We start from the raw sequence: 23,224 nt of genomic DNA on the forward strand, positions 1-23,224 counted from the left end.
CAGATGAGCTGTCAAGCTGAAGCAAATGTGCAAAACAGCCTGCATTGTTCCTGAAGCTGAAATATCAACGGGCCACTGGGAAACAGTCTTCTGTAAACATCGCGCTTAGCGCTGTAAGGCCAGAGAATAATGATTCCTTGCAGGTTTTCAGCTTTCAAAAGGTTATTTAAGACTCCTTTGTGTAAAAGGACATAGGTGCTCAGGAGAGCAGCTCAGCATCCACGATCTTGCTCTCTATATGTTTTGTTGCATGCATGAGTGTAACAGGGAAAAAGTGCATGTGTCTGTGGTCACTTATCCAGCTCATGAGCTCAGGGAGGTGAGGGTGCCAGCAACCACAGGAATGGAGCTGTGCAGGTGTGTCCCAGTCAGAGAAGCTGGGCTGGACTGAGGTGACGGTCTGTGTGTAGCCAGGCCTGGCTGAGGACCGTTTCCTTTCAGTGAATGGTTCTGTGCGCACTGCAGCATCCCCGCTTCATTCACCCTGGGCGGCGGGCCCCTTGTGCTTGGGGCTCCAGGGAATGTTGGAGTTGGTGTGCTGAAGAAGACTGTGAATATGTATGTTTTTGCTGGCTGTGCAAATCAGACAAATTCGTGACACCAACTATGATCTTGGAGGGCTGGTGTCTTGAGCAAGAGGGAGGTAGAAAACCTTTTACAATATGATAACCCACTCTGGGAGCTGTTGTAAGTTTAACTGGAGTGCTGAAGGTTGAAACTGGAGCTTACCCTGGAATTTTCTGTGCCCCTACCTGCATTCAGGTGGGGATGAAGCAATTCTGTGACGTGACCTTCCAGTACTCTACAGAAGCTGAAACAGATGGTTAGGAGGTGGAGTGCTTGGGCAGGACTGTGTGCTCCCAGGGAGCTGGTGGCTCTCTGCCATGTGAGCGAGTTGCACAGGGGTGAGTAAGCATAATGCATCCATCTGGGAGAAGCAAGGCACTTTTCCCTTGTGGGGAAAAAAGTGCCATTTGAAAGTGCCTGCAAATATTTAACGTCTTTGCCAGCAAATATCCCAGCCCTTCTGTTCACATCTGGGAAGTGGAAGAGGGAGTCAGAAATAATGAAGCAGAAGCTATTTCAGCAGCCTCTGGGGTGCTGGCTCGCCTGACCCTGCCTTCCGACAGCCCAGGGATGTTCCAAGGGCATTCTCCAGCCCTGTGCTCCAGGGGTTTCATGTATAGGAAAAAGGAGAGGTGAACTGGGGCACCTGCAGAGACCTTCCCAAGAAGTCGCCTGCATTGGTTGAGAGCTTCTAGGAGCAGGCAGAGCTTGAGCAGTGGCACAGCCAATGCTTCCCCTGCAGCCTTTACTACAGTTCAGTGCCAAGGGAGCAAAGCAGCCCCTGTGCTGGGCATGGACAGCAGGATGGAGCCGTTGGTGGGCAGTCTGTAAAGCTAGCTGCTAGACTGGAAGCTCCTGAACTGTTATGAGTTATATTGAGCTGCTACTTGGATAAAACCATTGGCCTAGGCAGAGCTTCTCACTGCACTTCTGTGTGTGTAAATGTTAAATGTTAAGGTTTGCACGCACACTTACACAGTGTGTGCATCCTCCTCACTCTGAGCCGTACAGAGAGCTCAGCTCTGTGTTTTAGCTGTGGAAAGCATCACTGTGGGCGAGTGATCTCAAGGATGGGCATCTCTGGAAAGCCACTGAAGTGGAGTCAAGAGTTGACATCAGGGATGTGTCAACTGAGACAGTGTTTGTGGGGCCACACACACACACTGAGAGATGGGGATGTCCAGCCATAGGAAACAGTCTGCAGGGGCTGCACTTCTTGCTCATGGGGAAACCTCTACATTAATCAGCAGCTCAGCAGCAGGGCTGTGTGCAGTTCCCCTGGCAGCATGGAGCCGACTGTGGCTGTCGTGCTGATGCCAGTGCAGGGCTCGAGGGCAGGACAATGAGTCCTGCTCCCGGTAGCCAGAGCCCTCTCCAGCACGGGCCAAATGCTCACAGTCCAGTCTGTACAGGAGCTCAGGGCAGATGGTTCCCTGGAGAGCCTCAGCCCCACTGGGTGACTAATGCCCCTCTCCCACCTTTGCTCCCTCCAGAACGGGCTGAATGCCTTGCACCTGGCCTCCAAGGAGGGCCATGTGAAAATGGTGGTGGAGCTGCTGCACAAGGAGATCGTTCTGGAGACAACGACCAAGGTGAGGAGAATGGAGTCCGGTCGCGCTGGTCACTACTCCACGGTTTGCTGTTGCTGCCAGACGCCAGTGGCAGATGGGCAGTGAGTCGCGCTGGTTGTCTTTCGCTGCTCGGAAGGCTGTGCTGGGGGCAGTGCTGCTGGGCTGGGGGGCCAGGACCTGCCGTCGCTCCCAGTGAGTGAGAGATTCTGCCCGAGCCTCTGTCCCTTGGGGGCCACAAGGGCTACTACGAGCTCAAGAGGATAGTAACAGAAGCCACAACCTGTGCTTGTGATGTCCTTGCCTCTCCACATTGGCTGCCCGCTTACATCAGCCCTCGCTGCCCCAGGGCAGCCCCCGTGCACTGCATAACTGGTGTGGTCTTGGTGCCATTGTAGCAAGCCTTGAGAGCTCTGGAGCTCCGTGGATCATTGCCTCCCTGTATCACCATGACAAGGTGTGGCTCTCACTGTGTGACAGGTGAGACAAAGGCACAAGCAAGCAGGGCTGAAAAATGAGCAGCCTCTGGCACTGTCCAAAGGGCTCTGGGAGTGGGCCTGGCGTGCCACCTCCCCTGTGCTCTGGCAAGACTCGGGGTGTGGAGCAGAGTCTGGTATCCTGCCCCCACCACCTCAAGACACAAGTTGGAATAGCCTGTGTCTGCATTTTCTGGCCTGCATATCCCTTAGCTCTGCTGGGATGCCTTGGCTCCCAGGGCGCACTCTGCAGTTTTGCCTGAAGGCTGCCAGCTCAGCTCCCCCTTCTTCCCTCCCCTACTCATCCCCTGGTGCTGGAGATTTGCAGAGCCTGACAATGCATGCAGCTTTTGCTGCCAGTAACTTCATGAGAAATGTGAGATCATTCTCTTCCCTGGCCAGCAAATATAAGTCTACAGCAGGGATGGGGCATGGAGCTCGAGCTGCATGGTCCTAACCCGGCCAGATGCTGCCAAATGGCAGTAGCCCTGTTTGCGTGTGTGTTAGTATACATGTCAGGCCCCTCTTTTCCCAAATGGGTTGTTCCAGCCCCTGAGTGCTTCCCTGTGGTGTCTTTCAGAAGGGAAACACAGCCCTGCACATTGCTGCCCTGGCTGGGCAACAGGACGTGGTCCGGGAACTGGTGAACTATGGGGCCAATGTCAACGCGCAGTCACAGGTAGAGTAACATAGGTTGGGTGGGAAAAGCCCCCAGCATGTGTGGTGGTGGTGGTGTCCTCATGTGAGAACTGTGCCCTGCGTGGGTACTTGAGCAGCCCTTTGCAGTTTCTCTAGTCCTGTTCAGGGTCAAGGATTGCTCTGCCAAACTCACTAAGGACCACGAGGGTGTGAGTGGGTGGGGAGGCTTGAGAGAGATGGGAGATGAGTCCCTCTCTGGTGGGAGTCCATGGGAGCATGCACAAGCATACTAAACCCTTCCTGGGAAGACTGATGGGTGATGCTCAGACACAGCTGTGAGTTTTCCTGCAGCCCTTGCATGTCTGCACACCATGCCTCCTTTGTTCACTCTTTCGTGGACCTGGTGGGGCTGCAAGCCCTTCGATGTGTGCCTGATGGGAAAAATACCCCCAGAGTTAAGGGAGTGTAGAGGCAGGGAGTGGAAGGCAATGTTTTATGGGTTGACTGCTGAAAAGCATCTCCTGGTTCTTTCTGGGTGTGGGTGCCTTGGGCTCCTGCTTTCCGATTGCTCCAATGTTGCCATTAGATTTTTACTTTTCTCACTCACACTGTGTGCGCTTTTCCCCCAGTTCAATGAGCTGAGGGGGTGGCTGTTGGTGGGGTGTAGCTCTGCAAGGATCTGGAAGAAGGGTTGTGTTGACGTGCACGGCTCTGTTTGCAGAAAGGCTTCACACCCCTCTACATGGCAGCACAGGAAAACCACCTGGAAGTTGTCAAGTTCCTGCTGGAAAATGGAGCCAACCAGAATGTAGCCACAGAGGTGAGGTCCTCGGGGAGGACACTGTAGCCTTGCTCGTTGGGGCTGCTCTTGGATGTGCCAGATGCTGGTGTGGCTCCTCGGCTCTCCCCCTCTCACCTGCCTCTCTTTCAGGATGGGTTCACACCACTAGCTGTGGCTCTGCAGCAGGGACATGAGAATGTGGTTGCTCACCTTATCAACTATGGGACAAAGGGTAAGGTCCGCCTGCCCGCCTTGCACATTGCAGCCCGCAACGATGACACCCGCACAGCCGCCGTGCTGCTGCAGAATGACCCCAATGCTGACGTCCTCTCCAAGGTGTGTGGCTCTCCCACCCCGTATCTGGGAGCTTTTCCACATCCCCAGGGAGAACAGCAGCTTGGTATGCTGTATTTATCCATCCTTTCAGCAGGGAGCATGTGTCTGGCTGGGCTGATCCCTCCTTCTTTCCCCTAGACTGGATTTACCCCCTTGCACATTGCAGCCCACTACGAGAATCTCAGTGTGGCCCAATTACTGCTGAACCGTGGAGCCAGTGTCAACTTCACACCCCAGGTGAGTGCAAAGTGGTGTGGCTGCTGGAACTGGCACTGCCCCAGCGTGAGGGGAGGATACTGTGACTCCCTTCCACGTGGTGAACAGCTCCAAGGGTCCCTTGGAAAGGTGGCACTGTGCAGAAGATAGCACGCTGGTACCTGTCTGAGGGTTGGCCATTAATAAGCAGCATGGGACTTTTCTACTGCATCTCACCTCTGTCACAGCTGTACTCTTGGGACATTGTGTCCAGGCCGAGGGAAAGCTGGTGTTGCCACAGGGCAGAGCTTATGCCCCTGTAGTTGGTGTGCCATTTCCAGTCACATGGGTGTAGACAAGCCCACAAGCTGGCACTTTTCTGTGAGCCCTGTGCAGCTTCTTTTCACAGCTGGAGACAGGGGCAGGTGCCCACCCCCTGGCCCAGCCATCCCTGAGCAGGGATTTCGCTGTTTCCTGCCCTCTGTTGTTTTCCCCATGCTTCCTGGCAGCCCTGCAGGGGAAAGAGAAGGGGGTGCTCTCTTTAACAGACTGCCCTTCCTTCTGTCAGAATGGGATCACTCCCCTGCACATAGCCTCCCGTCGAGGCAACATCATCATGGTACGGCTGCTGCTGGATCGTGGGGCCCAGATAGAGACGAGGACCAAGGTGAGAGCCCTTCTGAAGCACCAGCAAGTGCACGGGTCTCTATCCGCAGGCTCCCTGTGCCTGAGCACTGCTGCGCTGTGCTCCCCAGCACGTACCCTGTGAACATGGTGCTGGGGCATGACCGCAGGTCTCTGGTGCACTTTCAGTGCTACTTGCACAGGTTGAGGGGAGGCTGCATGCATGGCTGGTGAGCCTTGGAGACTGAGGGCGAGCTCACTTTTACCTTATTTTACAAACAAGTCACAAGTCTCTATTCTCTCCCGACCTTTCTTTGCCCATGCTGAGCCTCTGAACCCTTCTCTCCCCAGGACGAGCTGACCCCTCTCCACTGTGCAGCTCGCAATGGACATGTGCGAATTGCAGAGATCCTGCTGGATCATGGGGCTCCCATTCAAGCCAAAACCAAGGTGCCCATGGGACCCTGTGGGGTTGTGCTTGGTGTCAGGCCCTGGGACGGTGCAGGGGTCACAAGCTGTGTGCAGTTGCTGGATGCTCTCCGTGGCTGGGCCAGGACTGAGCTTTTAGTCACCAAGGGCAAGGAACTTCCAGACCACCTCCTTGGCCCTCACTGGAGCCTTTTGCTGAAGGGCTGCGTGCCCTGGGAAGGGGGTGGCCTGGGGACAGCCTGCCCTATGGCAGCAGCTCTTCAGGTCTTGCCCCCTGCTCAGCATTGCTCCCTTGTAAGTCACAGTGGGGCACCTGGGGGCTCCTCTCCGGCAGAAGCTTGGGATTACCGTGTCCCTCCTGCCCAGAGCTGTGGCCCAGGGGGCGGCGGGGCTTTGTGAGATGCCCAGTGCCCCCCAGCCCAGCCCTGAGGCCTTGCTCCACGGTCACAGAACGGCCTGTCGCCGATCCACATGGCAGCGCAGGGTGACCACCTGGACTGCGTGCGCCTGCTCCTGCAGTACAGCGCTGAGATCGACGACATCACGCTGGACCACCTAACGCCGCTGCATGTGGCCGCACACTGCGGCCACCACCGTGTGGCCAAGTTGTTGGTGGAGAAGGGGGCCAAGCCCAACTCCAGAGCCCTGGTGAGCAAGGAGGGGCAGGCAAAAGATCAGAAAAGGAGGGAGGGGGCTGGGGATGGAGAAAAAAAGGGGGAGGAGGAGAAGTGTGCCTGCAGTTGACCATCAGCTGGTTTGTCTGCAGAATGGCTTCACGCCCCTCCACATCGCCTGCAAGAAGAACCACATCCGTGTGATGGAGCTGCTGCTGAAGACAGGAGCCTCCATCGACGCTGTCACAGAGGTGGGTGGGCTGCAGGCCGGCCTCAGCTTTTCTGCTGCTGCCTGCGCACAACAGGCAGCGCTGCAGGGGAGGACGGCTTGCTGCCTCTGCTGACCCCCAGTGTCTTCTTCTTTGCGGCTGAGAGCTCTCTGCAGCTCAGGACCTGCTGCTCCTGGCAGCATCTCCCCACAGCCTGCTTCCTGCCAGGGGGCAGCAGCTCTCTGTGCTGCCCTCAGCTCACATCGGGGCTGCTGGGGGCCTGGCGGGAGACATGGGGTTTGCCTGTGTGTCAGAGCATGCCCGGGGGTGGGAGCACAGGAAGAGGTGTTGGTGAGACCGTCAGCCCCCATCAGGAGTCCTGACCCCCTTCTCTCCGCAGTCCGGCCTGACCCCTTTGCACGTGGCTGCCTTCATGGGGCACCTGCCCATTGTTAAGACCCTGCTGCAGCGCGGAGCGTCTCCTAATGTGTCCAATGTGGTGAGTCCTGCCCTGGCTGGGGCTGTGGGGGCTCACTATGGGGGGGTGCAGCAGGAGGTCAAGGTTGCCCACATCCCGCTCTCTGCTCTCCTGGGAAATGCCTGGTGCCCCCTTTCCCTCCTTCCTCCCCACCACCACCACCTCTGCTATCAGGAGGAAACACCGGGGGCTAGAACAAACTGGGGGCACTGCTTTCCTACACTTGGACCAGAAGAATGACTGCAGGAAAGCATGTCCCCTCCCATGGCCTCACCACTTCAACCTGTCCTTGCTGCAGAAAGTAGAGACGCCCCTGCACATGGCAGCCAGAGCTGGGCACACGGATGTGGCCAAGTACCTGCTGCAGAACAAAGCCAAAGCCAACGCCAAGGCCAAGGTAGGCAGGGAGATCCCGTGTGCCAGTCCAGCACTGGGAACAGCTGGTGCTGGGTGCTTGCTGTCGTCTGTCCAGGGCCCTGCCTGCCAGGGGCTGTGGAGCATCAGAAGTTGGGCCGGGGAAGGGACAGGTCCAGGCCCACCAGCAGCAGCCTCTCTGCCTCCCTCACAGGATGACCAGACTCCTCTGCACTGCGCTGCACGCATTGGCCACACCGGCATGGTCAAACTGCTTCTGGAGAACAATGCAAACCCCAACCTGGCAACAACAGCAGGGCACACACCCCTGCACATCACAGCCAGAGAGGGGCATGTGGACACAGCCCTGGCCTTGCTGGAGAAGGGAGCCTCCCAGACCTGCATGACCAAGGTAGGCTGCTGCGGCTGCTGCTATAGTAGGCGAGCTGTGCCTGGGGGGGCTGGCGGCACAGCGTCCCTGTCACAGAAGGGGCAGCTTCCTCCTGTGCTGCAGCACCCCTCCCTGTGCTTGTGCCAGCATTCTCCTTGTCATCCCTGTACACCCTGTGATGGGCTGCCTTTCTCCTCAGAAAGGATTTACCCCTCTCCACGTTGCGGCCAAGTATGGGAAGGTAGATGTGGCAGAGCTGCTCCTGGCACGTGACGCTCACCCTAACGCAGCAGGAAAGGTGAGGGTTGCTCTGGGGCTGTGGGAGGAATGAGTGGTGTGGGGAGAGGCTCTGTCTCACCACTCTGCACCCTCTCCCCCTCTGCAGAATGGCCTGACCCCACTGCATGTGGCTGTGCACCACAACAACCTGGAGATTGTCAAGCTGCTGCTTCCCAAGGGGAGCTCCCCACACAGCTCAGCCTGGGTAAGACTGGACGCGGTCCTGTCTCTGAGGGGATGTCGTGTGTGTGTTCAGTGCACTCTAGCTGTAGGTGGCTGTGCCATCTCCTGTGTCACCCCTCAGCTGTGACACCCGCCAGCCACCCCTGTGGCCCTCCATGCCAACTGCTCATGCTGGCCCATCTCCTGCACCAGCAGGGGTGCTGAGCAGGCATCCTGTTCCCACAGAGCAGCTGTGTCAGGGACGTTCCCTGCTGGCAGCCTGGTGGCTGTTGTTGGGGAGGGGACGTGTTTCCATGGCAAGTCCTGCTGAGCAGCGCTGCGGTCTGGCAGTTTTGGAAACCACAGGCGAATGTTTGCATGCAGCTGGGAAGCCATGAGTCAGAAAAAAGCAGCAGCTTGTGAGCGTCTCAGGCTCTGCCTGAGCATGGGGAGCATTTCCCTGTGGAGCAGCCCAGCAGCCTTATGTCCTGGTTTCCACATCGTTTGCAGAAGCTGCAACCTCCCAGCAGACAAGCAGCCACCAGTGCCAGCTCTCCCCATCTGGCTCTCCCCTCTCCCCTGTGTGGCTTCTAGCAGACCTGCTGGGCAGGCATCAGGGCAGCTGGCGCTGCTGCTGATCCACCTCCGTCTGCGTCACCGACAGTCCACGTCACTGCGGACAAGGGGTGTCTGTTCCGCTTCTGGCACACCGCAGCGCAGGCGGTGCTCAGGGCCCTGTGGCCTCTGCCTGAATATTAATGCTGTGTGCTGTGAGTCCTGCTCCACACGGCCGCCCAGCGTGTCCCAGTAGGTGCCTGCCTGCCCTGGCTCTTGCTGCCCCAAGTGGCTGCATGCTAGAAATTCACGTGAGGAAAACCTCAGGGCTGCTTATACCAGCTGGACCCAAAGCCTTGGAAGCACCTCGACTGATTTGTCCGGAGAAGCAGGATTTGCTCAGTGGCAGGTGGCCTCAGTGGCAGGCCTAGTTGCTGTCAGGGAGATGGTTCAGGCGTGAGGCTGTGTCCCCGAGCTCTGGAGGTGGCTAGGAAGGACAGGCCTGGCCTGCAGGGGTGGGCTGGTACCTCCTGTCCTGGCAGATGTGCTTGGCGTTTGCTGAGCACTGCAGTGGTCTTCCCCCACAGAACGGGTACACCCCCCTGCACATCGCTGCCAAGCAGAACCAGATGGAGGTGGCCAGCAGCTTACTGCAGTACGGGGCTTCTGCAAACGCGGAGTCTGTGCAGGGAGTCACCCCCCTACACCTGGCTTCTCAGGAGGGGCATGCGGACATGGTGGCCCTGCTCTTCTCCAAACAAGCCAACGGCGATTTAGGCAACAAGGTAAGTTGTGCTGGTGCTTCCTGCCAGGCCGGAGGTGAACGCTCTGGCAGGCAATAGCAGACCCAGTGCCTCTCTGCATTCAGGCAGCAAGGCTCTCGCCAAGAGCACAGTGTTAGCCAATTTGCCATGTTGACAACCCAACTTAAGAGGCTCTGCTGGTAGAGCTGCAGTGCTTCCACTGCCACTGTGCAGGTGACCTGCTCTTTTTGCAGAGTGGCCTGACTCCTCTCCATCTTGTGGCCCAAGAGGGACATGTGCCAGTTGCTGATGTTCTGGTGAAACACAGAGTTACAGTGGATGCAACAACCAGGGTAAAGTAGTGTGTTGGTCATGGCTGGGATGAAAAACACTTGGGAACTACTTATAGGCCTGCTGCAAGCAGAGCCTTGCTTTTCTTTGTGCAAGAACTTCCCCCCCCTTGCAGGCATCCTTGTGTCCTGGGGTCTCTTCTTTCTCTTCCCCCCACCTCGCTGCAAGAATGCTTTTTGCCTGCTCCCACAGCTCACCCCTGTCTTCCTGGGCACAATGTCGTGTAGTCTGCAGTGTGGCCTCAGCCCTGGTCCTGGGCTCTCAGGCAGCACCAGCACATGTGTTCCATGCTTCAGCTGTGGGGGCTTGCCCATGGAATAAGCATACCCAAGACAGAAAGGCAGGAAGCACTGCTGAGGGCAGGCTGAGTCGTGATCTTGTCTTTCAGATGGGCTATACCCCGCTGCATGTGGCCAGCCACTATGGGAACATCAAACTGGTGAAGTTTCTGCTACAGCACCAGGCTGATGTCAATGCCAAGACTAAGGTACAGTGATGCCCTGTGCTCCAAGGACCCCTTTGCCCTGGGGAACAGAATGCAGGTTGATGAGAAAGCCTTTGCCTGCCCCTGCCCCCATGACTCCTCCACCTTGCTCCAAGCCCTCCTTTCTCCATGTCTGGAAGCTGCTGTAGTCCACCTACAGCCCCGGGCAGGTGCTGGGTCCTGCAGACATCCACAGAAAGTAGAGGGGCAGACCTTGTCCTCTAGGCATGAAGCACCATGCGAAGCCTGGGGCGAGTGTTTCTTGGGCAGTAGAACCCAGAGCTGATGGCAGCACCCTCTGTCCTCTCCTGCAGCTGGGCTACACCCCCCTGCACCAGGCAGCACAGCAGGGCCACACGGATGTCGTGACGCTGCTGCTGAAGCACGGTGCCTCTCCCAACGAGATCAGCACGGTAGGAAGTGCACTTGCCTGCACCTCCTCACCCTGCGGTGAGCTCAGGTGCTTGCTTGGGCTCCCTCGTAGCTGCAGCTGACCCCATCTTCCTGCCTTGCACAGAATGGCACCACTCCCCTGGCCATTGCGAAGCGGCTCGGCTACATTTCTGTCACAGATGTGCTCAAGATTGTCACAGAGGAAACCGACATCCTGGTGAGCTCCTGGGTATGGGACTGGTGGGGTGCAGGACCCTGTGTAGGGGAGTTGGGGCTGGGATCAGCCAGGCGGGGGTCTGCTGTCCTTGGCCAGGCAGCGAGCCCCAGGCAGCGGCTGTGGTCTTGCTTGGGGCAGAGGTTGCCTGAGTGCAGCCCGAGTGCCCGGGCATGGGGGCAGGAGCTGCGGGCGGCGCTGCAGTAAGGGCTGGCCTGCTCTGACTGTCCTCTGGTCCCACAGCCAGTCAGTGACAAGTACCGCATGAGCTTCCCAGAGACTGTGGATGAGATTCTGGATGTGTCAGAGGATGAAGGTGAGGGGCCGGAGCTGGGTCGCACCCCCAGAGGTCTGCTGGCTGAGCTGGCACCACTGCCAGCAGCCCTAGGGATGGGCACTGGGGTTGGGGGAGCTGCCTGGCCACACAGGGGTCTCTCAGAGAGGAGGTGGGGAGCCCACCAGCCTCCGGGGATGGCTTCGCTCCCCTGTGCTGTGTGAGGGGGAGATACCTGGACCTCTCTGTGGCCCCATACCCCGAGGACGGTGTGCAGAGAGCCCTTGGGCACATGGAGCACCCCACCATGCTCTCTGGGGCAGTACCAACTCCCAGCCCGGCTGCAGCTGGTCTGCTCCTGTTCCCTCCCACTGAGACCTCACTTTTGCCTCTTCTTACTTTGCAGGCACTGCTCATGTCACAGTAATGGGTATGAAACACGTCTCCCACCCCAGCTCAATGGCCCATTTCACCCCATGGCCACTAACCATCTGCACGCCACCTCCATCTGCTGAGCCTTGTTGCTGGGCTGGTGCTACCCAGCACAGGCCCTGCCATCCTGTTCTGCCCATCCGTGTCCATGCTGCTTGCTGTGGTGTGACTGCATGAACAGGGCTATCCCCCAACCAGGGGGCAGAGGAACCTGGTTCTGTGGCAAGCTCTGGTGCCCATACCCAGCCACCCCGTGCCGCTCTGGCCACAACGGGGGTGAAGCTGAGCACTGGAGGGTCCCTATGCTGCTGCAGTCCCCTCCCCATCACCAGGGCTGGTCTCCTGCTTTGGGAGGTGCTGGACTCCTTCCTGCAGGGCTTTAGCACAAGCCCAGCCCTGGTGGACCCCTTAGCAGGAGTTAACTGGGCCAGCAGGTGGTGCTGGCTGGGCTTGTCCCGCAGTTAGAGGTGCACAGATGCACTTGACAATGTTGGTGAGTCCTTCACGTGGCCCCAGTCCTGCCTATGCCTGTCTGCAGTGCCCGGTGGTGAGGTGTCCCCAGCAGGCTCTGCTCTGTGTGTGGGTGCCGTGGAAAAGGGGCCAGCTGGCAGCTGAGGCTCCCAACAGCTACCACAGCTCCTGTCCCACTAACCAACAGCTTCGGCCTCTGTCAGAAGGAAAATTCCCCACACGTCTGGGGATGAATGTGTGTGGCCAGTGGTGGGAGCAGGGATGGGGGCAAAGTCTGAGCTTCTGTGCTCCCCTGTCCTGCTGCCTCTGCATGCTAAGCCAGCTCTTGGTTTCAGAGGAGGAGCTGATCGCACCGAAGCCCAGGACACCTGAACCCAGGGACCAGGAGGGCAAGAGGGAGATGCTGGAGCTTGTGACCAGGATGACCCTGGAGCAAATGTATGAGGCACTGGATGGCAGAGAGGGAGTGGGAGCGGGGTGCGAGACCAGTTTGGTGTTGGGTTGGGATGCCAGTGGGGCAGGGGCAGCCGGAGGCCAGGAGTACATCCCTGAGCCCCAGCAGCCATTGCAGCAGGCACAGCTGGTTTGTGTTGGTCTTGCACAAGGACATGTGTGGGTCTGCGGCTGATTGCACCTTCGCCCCGTGGCCCCAGGGCTCCCTCGGGATGGCTGGAAGCTGAGGGTCCCAGGCCTGCCGCTGCAGTGGCTGTCACTGCTCTCTCCTACCAGGGAGGAGTCTGCAGCTGTCCCACAGGTCCCCTGTATTCCACCTGAGACTGTGGTGACCAGAGCAGAGGAGCCTGAGCAATTAGGACCTGTGGAGACAGAAGCTGAGCAAGTCAGCCTGCTGCCTGCGCCCTCGGTGTCCCCGCAGGAGGTGAGCATGGGACATGGCCTGACATGGCCCCCGGGTCATTCTTTGCCAGGTGGACCCTCCTTCCCTGTCAGCACTGAGCTAAAATGTGAGGTGGGCAGGGGGAACAAAGCTGGCGGTACAGGGCTGCCTCGTCAGGGCTGGGAGAGTGCAGAGGGGGGAGCAGGCTCAGCACCCCCAAACGGGACCCTGTGCCCACGGGGGCTCTTCCCTGCCTTACACAGCCCTCCAAGGAGTTCGATGAGGACTCTCTGATCCCCAGCAGCCCAGCCACTGAGACTTCAGACAACATCAGCCCAGTGGCCAGCCCCGTGCACACAGGGTGAGTGCCCGGCCCGTGTGGCACCTGTGTGGCGTGCACACGGGTGGCTGCAAGGCACCCACCTGCCCTCTCCTCCATCCACGGCAGGTTCCTGGTGAGCTTCATGGTGGACGCCCGCGGCGGCTCCATGCGGGGCAGCCGGCACCACGGGCTGCGTGTGGTCATCCCACCCCGCGCCTGCGCCGCACCAACCCGCATCACCTGCCGCCTGGTGAAGCCCCAGAAGCTGCCCGCACCCCCAAATCTGGCTGAGGAGGAGGGCTTGGCCAGCAGGATCATCGCTCTGGGGCCCGCCGGGGCCCAGTTCCTCAGGTGAGCGAGGCTGGGGACAGAGTGGATGGGGCTGCCCCCACCAGGACCATCCCTTAGGGCTGGGGATGGGCTTGTGCTCCTCTGGAGACTGGGGACAAGACCTGTGCTGGCTGCTGCTTGTGGAGGTCTGGTGCAGGAGTGATCCCAGCTCTGGCCTGGCACAGTACAATTTTGGGGCGGGTGATGGAGCAGTGGCTGCGCTGTGGTGGGGAAAGCCCTGATCAGCAGTGGCCTGCTGGGTGCAGAGCTCCATTTCCCAGAGACAAGGCTGTGAGGTGCCCTGTCTCCCCCTTCCTGTGGCTGTGTAGTGCGGCCAGGTGTTCTGCCCACAGCCACCTTGCTGCCTGCAGATCCCAGTGGCAGCATGTGGGTGTGAGCACACTTCTTTCCCTATCTGCAGCCCTGTCATCGTGGAGATCCCCCACTTTGCCTCTTACGGGCGTGGAGACCGTGAGCTGGTGGTACTGCGCAATGAGAACGGCTCGGTCTGGAAGGAGCACCGCAACCTCTATGAGGAGAGCTACATGGACCAGCTACTCAATGGCATGGATGAGGGTGAGCGTTGCCAGGGCTGGGGTTTGACACCAGGCGACCAGGCGAAGTGGTGGGTGAGAGCCACGGGCCCGGAGCAGGGTTGAACGCTGACGGCTGCGCTGCCCTTGCAGAGCTGGAGAGCCTGGAGGAGCTGGAGAAGAAGAGGGTCTGCCGCATCGTCACTACCGACTTCCCTCTCTACTTCGTGGTCATGTCCCGGATTTGCCAGGTCTGTGACATGATCGGCCCTGAGGGAGGGTGCTTGAGAAGCACACTGGTGCCCATGGTACAGGCCACCTTCCCAGACGCTGCCGTCACCAAGGAAGTGAGACTGGCCCTGCAGGTGAGCCCCGACAACTCGGTCTGGAGCCTGGCTGGGCTTCTGCAGTCAGGGACAAGCAGCTGGCCCAGGCTGCACCCCAGCACTTGCAGGGGCTGGCCCTGACTCCCCAACCCGTGCTGCCCGCAGGCACAACCTGTGCCCGATGAGCTGGTGACCAAACTGCTGGGGAACCAGGCGACCTTCAGCCCCATTGTCACGGTGGAGCCACGCCGGAGGAAGTTCCACCGCCCCATCGGCCTCCGTATCCCTTTGCCCCCGTCCTGGAAGGACAATCCCCGAGACAGTGGCGAGGGTGACACCACCAGCCTGCGTCTGCTCTGCAGTGTGATTGGTGAGGCTGCCGCCCCTGCTGTGTGGGCACGAGTGGTCCGGGTGGGGACAGGCTGGGCCGCCTCAGTAGGATGTAGCTCCTGGGAGTCGAGGGCAGGGTGCAGCTGTGTGGTGGGGAGAGCAGGCCCCTGGCTTACAGAGGGGCAGTGTGCTTACCCCTGCTTTCTGCTGCAGGAGGGACAGCCCAAGCTCAGTGGGAAGACATCACAGGCACCACGAAGCTGGTCTATGAAAAGGAATGTGCTAATTTTACCACCAATGTGTCTGCCAGGTAAGTCGTGGGCAAAGCATGAGGTGCAGCGGGGACAGCTGCTGATCCTGGGGCCCTCTTGGGGTGCAGTCTCTGCTGAAAAGAGCCTCCAGCCCCTGTGCTCATCGGTTTCTGTGGTGCTGCCACACCCCCACGTGCAGGGCAGTTGACTCTAGCCTTAAGACACCTGTGCTGCCTTGACACACACCAGGAAACACTGTGACACTTGGGTGTGCTGAGGGAGAGGGACAGTTCTTGCACTTGTGTGCAACTCCCACACCCAGAAACGTTGTGGCAACCTCTGCAGTGCTGTTTGCTCTCCCAGCGTGGCTGGGGAACCAGCTCCGCAGCACCCCTGATCCAGCCCTCCCACAGGTTCTGGCTGGCCGACTGCCCACGCACGGCTGAGGCCGTGCACTTCGCCACCATGCTGTACAAGGAGCTGACAGCTGTGCCCTACATGGCCAAATTTGTGGTGTTTGCCAAGATGAACGATGCACGGGAAGGCAGGCTGCGCTGCTACTGCATGACTGATGACAAGGTGGACAAGACTTTAGAGCAGCATGAAAACTTCACCGAGGTGGCCCGCAGCAGGGACATTGAGGTTTGTCCCCAGCAGCATGCATGGGAGGCAGCAGGGCAAGGGCTGCCTGTGCGGGAGGGGTGCTGATGCCAGTGCAGGGACCTGGCCCTGGCCTGGAGAGAAGGGCAGGTGAAGCTGCCGTGCACAGGGACTTATCTTGTGTTCCCTGCCCTCCAGGTGGTGGAGGGGATGCCTTTGCATGTTGAGCTCTCAGGAAACCTGGTTCCTGTTAAGAAGACCACGCAGCCACGCACCTTCCTCTTCCAGTCCTTCCGGGAGAACCGCCTTGTCATCTCCATCAAGGTAATGGCAGGGCACAGGGCTGGGCTGCAGTGGGGCCCCTGCACCTGCCCCATGCCAGGCCCCACTACCCGGCCTCTTGGTGCGCAGGTCCGGGACAGCAGCCGGGAAGCCAGCGGCTCCCTGTCTTTCCTGCGCAAGGCCATGAAGTATGAGGACCTGCAGCACGTGCTCTGCCACCTCAACATCAGCATACCACCCTGCACCAAGGTCAGCGTCTGCTCTTCTTTCTCAGCTGCCCCATGTGGCCATGCCACTCCATGCCAGGGCTGTGCTGGTGCCACAGCAGAGCCGCTGCCCTCTTTTCAGGCTGGTAACCACTTGGTTTGTCCCCACTCCTGCAGGGAAGCAGCAGTGAGGAGCGGAGGAAGACACTGACGCCGTTGTCTCTGCGGGAGCGATACAGCATCCTAAGCGAAAGCAGTTTCGGTACGCAGCCAGCTAGGTCTATTCAAGCCTCTCACCACTTGCAGTTAGGGTAGGGGTACCCAAGCCAGGAACAAGGGCTGGGCTGAGTCTACTGTACTCACATGTGTGGCAGTGTCCTGCTCCCTGAGTGTTTCCGTGGTCCTGCATGCAGGGCTGTGCTGAGTCCCCGCAGCCGGTACCTCTCTCCCTCCCCACCCCAGTTCAGGGTCCTGTGCAGCTGGAGTTGTGACTCCCTCTTCTTCTCCAGGCTCTCTGAGCAGCACCGACCGTGCAGACCAGAAGATGGTCGACATAGCAGAGCAGCTGGGCCTCAGCTGGGCAGGTGAGTCCACACTTCACGGCCCCAAGGATGCACAATGTGCCTTGAAACTGAGCACTTAGAAAGGCTGGGAAGATGCTGGAGGGTCTCATCAATGTGCTTTATGCTGTCCAGGGAGCTGGTTCTTGATGCAGTTTGTATTCACATAGTCTGCACTAGCCCCTCTGGCAGGCTCTTGTGGCAAGTCCCAGCACTTCTGCAAAGCTGAGAGCCTCCTTTCAGCCCTGCATGCATGCACAAGCACGTGCACAGATGCCAGGGGTTTTGGTCCAAGTTGTCCCCATTACTGGAGGCCTAGCACTGTTGGTGCAGGCACACACCAGCAGCAGTACCTGCATTTCTCCTTAGTGTGATATGGTAGTCACAGCCAGCCTGGGCAGAGAGGCTTCAGCCTGTGCCCCATCCCAGCTCCTGCTCCTGCCCATTCTGCCATGTTCAGTTGTGCGGGATGTGGGAGGACTGTGCTGGGTCTGGCTGAGCCCTTCACAACGCCTCCTGCCTTTCTGGCTCAGGAGCTGGCAGCAGGCACTGAAGGGTGTGATGCTGAGATGTGGTGTCTCCCCCAGAGCTGGCACGTGAGCTGCAGTTTGGGGTGGATGACATCAACAGGATACGTGTGGAGAACCCCAACTCCCTGCTGGAGCAGAGCATAGCCCTACTCAACCTCTGGGTCAGCCGCGAAGGCAAGAGTGTCAAGAGTGAGTATCTGTGGTGCCCTACTGCAGGAGTGGAGATGGCTGGGCTGGCCGTGCAGGCTGTACGTGCTCAGGGCTCCCTGTCTGGGTTTATGCCACCCTTTTTGTACACCTGCCTGAAGGGTGGCTGGGGCATGGCTGTGTCCCCCCAGTGACCAGCCTGCCCCGCCTGTGGCTGACGCCAGCTTCCCTTGCAGTGGAGAGCCTGTACACAGCACTGAGAAATATCGACCGCAGCGAGATCGTCAGCACGCTGGAGGGTTCTGGGCGGCAGAGCCGGAGCCTGAAGGGCAGTTGGCGCTACACGGACAGGGACTACTCCCTCTCACCTTCCCAGATGAATGGTGAGCCCCAAGTCCTACACAATGAATGCCGGAGGGCCTGGGGACAGAGTTGCTGCAGACAGACTGGGGCTGATGTCTGCCCTGGTCCAGGTGTGCTGGTGGCCCCTTAGGAGCTCCATGGGTGCGAGGTGCCACGGGCAGAAGTAGCCTTTCCCAGGGGGCCCGTGCTATGGGAGCCTTGGCCCTGCCGTGCTGTCTTCTCAAAGTACGGACATGTGGGGCTTCCTCCTCGCAAGGTACCGGTGTTTAGCAGTGGCCAAGGAGCTCCTGGAGCCATCTGTCCAGCCATGGCTGTGCCCTGGGCTGGGTGCCAGGCACAGCCTGCCTGTGTGCAGGGCTGTGTGTGCTGTGGGGGAGCCAGTGCACCAGGCAGGAGTGGGGCTGCTGCAGCCCTGCACCGTGGCACTGCCTGTGTGCCTCTGGCTCATCGCTCTCCCCCTCTTTGTCTCTCCCCTCGATCTGCTCTCAAACGTGCCACCTTGTGCCACCAGAGGTGGGCACTCCTGGGGGCCACTTCTTCTCACCTCCTTCCTCCCAGCTCATCCTGGCCTCTCTTCTCATCTTCCTCCTCTGCCTGTCTCCACTGTCTCCAGCTCAGCTGAGCCCTCCAGGAGCCGCGTCCAGCTCCAGCAAATGCATGTCACCCAGGGCTGCCCCTCTCCTGGCTGTGTCACACTTACAGGCAGCCATCCTGGGCCTCCCTGTCTGCACTGCCCCTGCTCCTTCCCTCGCTGGCCCTGCACTGCTTGCCTCCAGCCAGGCACCTGCATGAGGGGGCCTGGGGGCTCCCAGCTGCTCCGTGTGCCCCGGCTTCTGCTGGCAGTCCCTGGCTGCCCAGAGCAGGATGAGTTCCCTCTTAGTCTCCAGGAGTGAACAAGGGGCTCATGGCTCAGAGCTGAAGGAGGCTAAGCAAAGCTGCCTGCGTGTGCGGGACTGGACTGCCTGTCTTGGCCATAGTCCCAGCCAGTGTGCCCGGGCTGTGCATGTGGCCCCGGGTGACAAGGACATGACAATTGCTTGCAGGCCCAGGGACACTGATGGGGTTGTAGAGCCCCTGCTGCCTCCTTCAGCATGGACGTGTACTGGGGCTATCCTTCCCAACTCAAGGGTTAGCTCTGGGAGCTGGTGCCTGCAGAACCTGGCCACCTTCAGCCAGCTGATGCTGGGTGCGGGCTGGGGACAGGGACCCAGAGGCTGACAGTAGGGTGGCAGAGAGGGCACCGTGCCTTGCAGTGGGGATGGGGCATCACCTGGACCCCAGGCCCGCCCTCCCCACGGAAAGTGGGCAGCCACAAGGTGTGGCCTGGTGCAGCCCCACCACTCAAAGGGAGGCACAGGAGCACTTGCAGGGACAGGAGGGACCACACAAAGGCAGCAGCCAGTGAGTGCAGTCCTGCTCAGCTCAGACGTGGGGGTCTGGTGTGGCCGGGATGGTGCTGCGCTAGGGCGGGCACCCTCCTGGTGGCTGTTTCCCTTCTCACCCTGCTGTGCTTGTATGTACGTGAGATGGCTGCTGGAGGTGTCACCTCTGTCTGCCCATGTAGGTTACGCTTCTCTGCAGGACGAGCTGCTGTCCCCTGCCTCCCTGCATTACACGCTGCCATCCCCGCTGCGTGCCGACCAGTACTGGAATGAGGTGGCCATCATGGATGCCATCCCCATGGCTGCCACTGAGCAGGATGCCCTGATGGAGATGTCCGACATGCAGGTGTGGTCCTCGGGGCTCACCCCCTCGCTGGTGACGGCTGAGGACTCCTCTCTGGAGTGCAGCAAGGCTGAGGACTCGGATGCCACGAGCGAAGGCCGTTTCCTGGGGCAGCTTCTGACAGACACACACGGCCCGGACCACATGGGCTCTATGGACCTAGTTGAGGATGACACAGTGGATTCAGATGCCATGAATGGTCTGATTGAACTGCTAGACCAGGAGGAGGGGCAGAGGCCAGAGGAGAAGATGCCAGCCAGGGACTGCCAGCTGGGGACTGGAGAGCAGGACCCAGAAAGTGAAGTTTCTTTTGTTTCAGTTCAGCAGAAGGTACAAGCCAGGATCACGGCATCACCGACCATTAGCCACATTGTGGAGAAGAGTGCAGACAGGTACTGTGGCCCAGGGTGCCAGAGGGGGCATGGGGGGAGGGAGCTTTGCCAGCTATTGCCCTGTGCTGGGCCAGCTGCAATAACCTCGCAGCCTTGCTTGCTTCCCTGCTGGTCTCCAGCACTGGAGGCCCAGCACCCCTGGCAGACAGAGCAGTGGCTTGGGCAGAGTGCCTTGTAACCCTCTGGAGATGCTCTGGGGGCTCCTTGCAAAGCACCCCTGGAGAACCCCTGAAGACAGGCAGGCCTTGCATGTAGGTTGTGCTTCCCAGCATCACCTCAGACGGGGCTGTGTCCTGACGTCTTCCCAGTGGCACCAGTCCCATGATGTCCATGGTAGAGCCCAGTGATGCTCTGAGGCGTTGCCTTAGAGCCTGCAGCCCCAGGGGCAGTGTGGGGCAGCCGAGGCTGTGGGATTGGCAGGGAGCGTGGCAGGGAGGAGGCCTGTGCCCTTTGTGCATCTGCATTTTGTGCTGCTTGTGCCGGGTACCCGGCAGTGCTGGCAGCCGGGGAGACCCGTGCCTGGCGGGGTGCAGGCTGTGCTGGTGCACCTGCCAGCGGTCGGCTGGTGTTCCAGCAAAGCTGACTGCCTCTCTCTCTCTGTCTCTCTCTCCCTGTCCCTGTCCCTCTCCGGTGCCCAGGCTGAGGGACTGGAATGCAGAAGGCTCCTTTATCTCCTGCCTACAGGACCTGACAGCGGGCTCCTGGCAGGAGGGGGTCACCCGAAGGCTGCGCCCGACCTACACCGTGGCTGCCGGGGCGCAGGGCCAGGAGCAAGAGCAGGTCCTGGCACCGGCCGTGGAGCTGATGCGGGTCAGCTCCGCAGAGGACAGCGACTGGCAGCCCCAGCACCCCACGGGCGGCTGGCCGGAGGAGGCAGACAGCCACTTCTTCAGGCAGGTGAGGGTAAGAGCGACAGCAGGGGCAGGCGCCATGGGCAGCCCCTCGCCTGCCACCAGGTCAGCTGGGCTGACCGGCTGCTTGCAGGGACAGAGGTGTCCCAGCAGAACCATTGCACTGGCCCCTGGGGGGGCCTCTCAGCCCTCTGGTGGCCCAGAATAGCCTGCTTTGCACCCGATATGTGAGCTCTTGCTCTCCATTTATAAACCAGGCAGACTCCCTGCTTGCTTCCTTATTGAGTATCTGCCCTGGCTGCTGGCCCTGACAGCCTGCTGAGGCCAGAAATAGAGCTGGTGTGGGGGCCAGGAAGGGTGGTGGGCACCCTGCCGCAGCCGTGTGGAGCTGGCAGGTACAGGGGGAGGGCAGGCAGAGCTGTCCCGGCACCGTGGCTGCTCTTGGGGGCAGCTGCAGCAGGGCAGCTGCACAGCTCTGCGGTGCCATGTGCAGCTTCAGCGGCAGCCCCGACCCCTGGCTCCCACCTGGGGCTTCGTTTGTCCCGTGGCAGAGGATTGCCCGCTGCCCTGGGGCTGCAGCCAGCAAGACAGGTTGTTGGCAGAGTGCGGGCAGGCTGCTGGGGCTGGGGGACAGGGCTGTGCCTGTCACTGCCTGGCTGGGGACGGGTGGTGCTGTTGCAGCCCCAGCCCCATGACTTTGACAGAAACTGTGAGCGCAAAGGACACCCCACCTGCCTGCTGCCTTCTCCCGCCCCAGCCAGCTGATCTGCAGCAGCTAGGGTTACAGCAGCCCTCCCACCGAGCCGGGGCACGCTGCAGACCCGCGGGCAGCTCCTGCACAGGGGGCTTTGCCCGTCCCAGCCGGGCAGCATGGCCGGAGTCTGAGCGGCAGGTTCGGGACCTGTGGGGCACACGCGCAGCCCTGCGTGAGCAGAATGTGGGGCTTCCTGGCCCAGCTGCTGATTGTCGTGGTGCTGCTGGCCTTCTTCCTGGTCAGCTGCCAGAATGTCATGCACATCGTCAGGGGCTCTGTCCGCTTCCTGCTCAAACACGCCCACCGTGAGCTGGACAAGGAGCTCGGGGAGAGCCAGGGGCTGGTGGATGACGAGGAAACTCTCTCCACCAGGGTCGTCCGCCGACGTGTCCTTGTGAAGGTAACGGGCAGGGAGCTGAAAGAGCAGCGCCGGGGCAGTGCAGAGGAGAGCAGAGAAGGGGCTGGGGCAGTGCAGGAGCCAGAGGCTGTGGGGTGTGCGTAAGATGAGCTGTGTTGCTTGCAGAGGGGCCCCTCTCACCCCCTGAAACACTGTACTGTTCCTCCTGTTCCTGCAGGGCAACGAAGTTCTTCACCTCCCTGGGGAGCAGGTCACAGAGGAGCAGTTCACAGACGAACAAGGCAATATCGTCACCAAGAAGGTGAGTGACCAGAGGCAGGGTGTGTGCAGGGTGCGTGCCGCAGCCTTCCTGCTCTCCCCTCTCCAGGCTGTCCCGCTCCTCTCTGGAGCCCAGGGGCTGTGCAGGGTGCCTGCATTCTGCCCTCCGTGGTCACAGTCAGGGGACAGGGGGTGTCTGCCACGTGGGGCTCAGGGCCAGACTAGGCGAGGAGGGGGGCATGGTGCCTGAGGGCTGGCTGGGTCTGCCCTGCGTGGGCTGGTACCTTGGGGCTGGCTGTGACGCTCGGTTGCGTGCCTCTCTGCAGATCATTCGGAAGGTGGTGCGTCAGCTGGGCCCCAGTGACACGGATGACAGGCAGGAGCATGAGGAGCTGATTGTGGAGGGCTCCCTGCAGGAGCCCCAAGACCTAGAGGCCGAGGCCGATCACTTCATGAAGTACTCCATCCTGCACCGGGATGGTCTAGGGGCCAAGGTACGGTGTGGCTTGTAACCTGCCTTGCAAGTGCCCTGCTTGGGGCCAGCACTGCCTCCGCAGCACTTGCGGGCTCTGGGGTTCTACCACCCTCTGTCCTTTCTTCTGCTTTCCTGCTTTCCTCTCCTGTTTCCCTTCTATGGCAGCTGGGGGCGGCTCTTGCCCTCTGCACGAGTCTTCTTGCTTGGTGTCTTCTGCCAACTGACTCTGCCTTTCCCTCTCCTGTCCTTTTCTGTGTGTCTGTCTGTTCACCTGGGTGATGTCCTGCTTCCTGTCCCTGCGGCTCCCTCAGGAGGAGGTACAAGCACGTGTCCCGAAACTGGAGGTCTCCGGGGGCAGGATGGGGGCTCAGATAGTGAAACGAGCCAGCCTGAAAAGGGGAAAGCAGTGACCCCCTCAAATGGCCTCTTTTGAGGTAACTCAACCTTTGTTCTTCCTTCCATGCCAGCTCCCCGTGCTGCTGCCTGCGCTGAGCTGCGGGTCACACGCACCCTGCTGGGGGCGTGCGGCAGGGCTGTGCCCAGCTCTTGGCCGGCAGAGAGGGGCTGCAGCGAAGAGATGGGGGCAATCAGGGCTGTGCTACCCCACACAGGTTCTGCCAGGGGCCAGGAAAGGGGCTGCAGTCTGTAGTAGGATGCTGCTGCTGCTGCGTATAAGAGCAGCAGGAATGCGGTGCAGTTGGAGTGCAGGAACACAGTGCTTGTAGGGGCTGAGGGCAGGGGACCTGCTTTTGTCACGGGACATTTATTCTGTTGATC

General features: G+C 60.1%; 1 protein-coding gene across 14 annotated transcripts in view; it reads left to right on the forward strand.

Annotated features, from left to right (window-relative positions):
- The window catches only part of ANK1 (ankyrin 1), a 67,132-nt gene that overhangs the window by 40,674 nt on the left and 3,234 nt on the right, over positions 1-23,224 (forward strand). For 5 of the 14 annotated variants that reach the window (XM_068662147.1, XM_068662137.1, XM_068662141.1 and 2 more), the window contains 41 exons: positions 2,061-2,159; positions 3,192-3,290; positions 3,972-4,070; positions 4,182-4,367; positions 4,506-4,604; positions 5,131-5,229; positions 5,538-5,636; positions 6,066-6,263; positions 6,382-6,480; positions 6,839-6,937; positions 7,215-7,313; positions 7,485-7,682; positions 7,861-7,959; positions 8,047-8,145; positions 9,245-9,442; positions 9,655-9,753; positions 10,140-10,238; positions 10,550-10,648; positions 10,753-10,845; positions 11,086-11,158; positions 11,523-11,546; positions 12,355-12,457; positions 12,749-12,896; positions 13,118-13,215; positions 13,303-13,527; positions 13,928-14,082; positions 14,193-14,404; positions 14,531-14,735; positions 14,909-15,005; positions 15,360-15,588; positions 15,745-15,870; positions 15,958-16,077; positions 16,212-16,296; positions 16,544-16,618; positions 17,182-17,313; positions 17,508-17,654; positions 19,199-19,751; positions 20,390-20,654; positions 21,932-22,015; positions 22,299-22,466; positions 22,759-22,881. In XM_068662147.1, the coding sequence (XP_068518248.1) occupies positions 2,109-2,159; positions 3,192-3,290; positions 3,972-4,070; positions 4,182-4,367; positions 4,506-4,604; positions 5,131-5,229; positions 5,538-5,636; positions 6,066-6,263; positions 6,382-6,480; positions 6,839-6,937; positions 7,215-7,313; positions 7,485-7,682; positions 7,861-7,959; positions 8,047-8,145; positions 9,245-9,442; positions 9,655-9,753; positions 10,140-10,238; positions 10,550-10,648; positions 10,753-10,845; positions 11,086-11,158; positions 11,523-11,546; positions 12,355-12,457; positions 12,749-12,896; positions 13,118-13,215; positions 13,303-13,527; positions 13,928-14,082; positions 14,193-14,404; positions 14,531-14,735; positions 14,909-15,005; positions 15,360-15,588; positions 15,745-15,870; positions 15,958-16,077; positions 16,212-16,296; positions 16,544-16,618; positions 17,182-17,313; positions 17,508-17,654; positions 19,199-19,751; positions 20,390-20,654; positions 21,932-22,015; positions 22,299-22,466; positions 22,759-22,857 (5,634 nt within the window). In that variant the 5' untranslated portion in view covers positions 2,061-2,108 and the 3' untranslated portion in view covers positions 22,858-22,881. The other 9 variants (XM_068662138.1, XM_068662139.1, XM_068662140.1 and 6 more) reach the window with 9 other exon arrangements.

This window comes from Anas acuta, chromosome 27 (assembly GCF_963932015.1).
Source record: "Anas acuta chromosome 27, bAnaAcu1.1, whole genome shotgun sequence".
Classification (NCBI taxonomy): domain Eukaryota; kingdom Metazoa; phylum Chordata; class Aves; order Anseriformes; family Anatidae; genus Anas; species Anas acuta.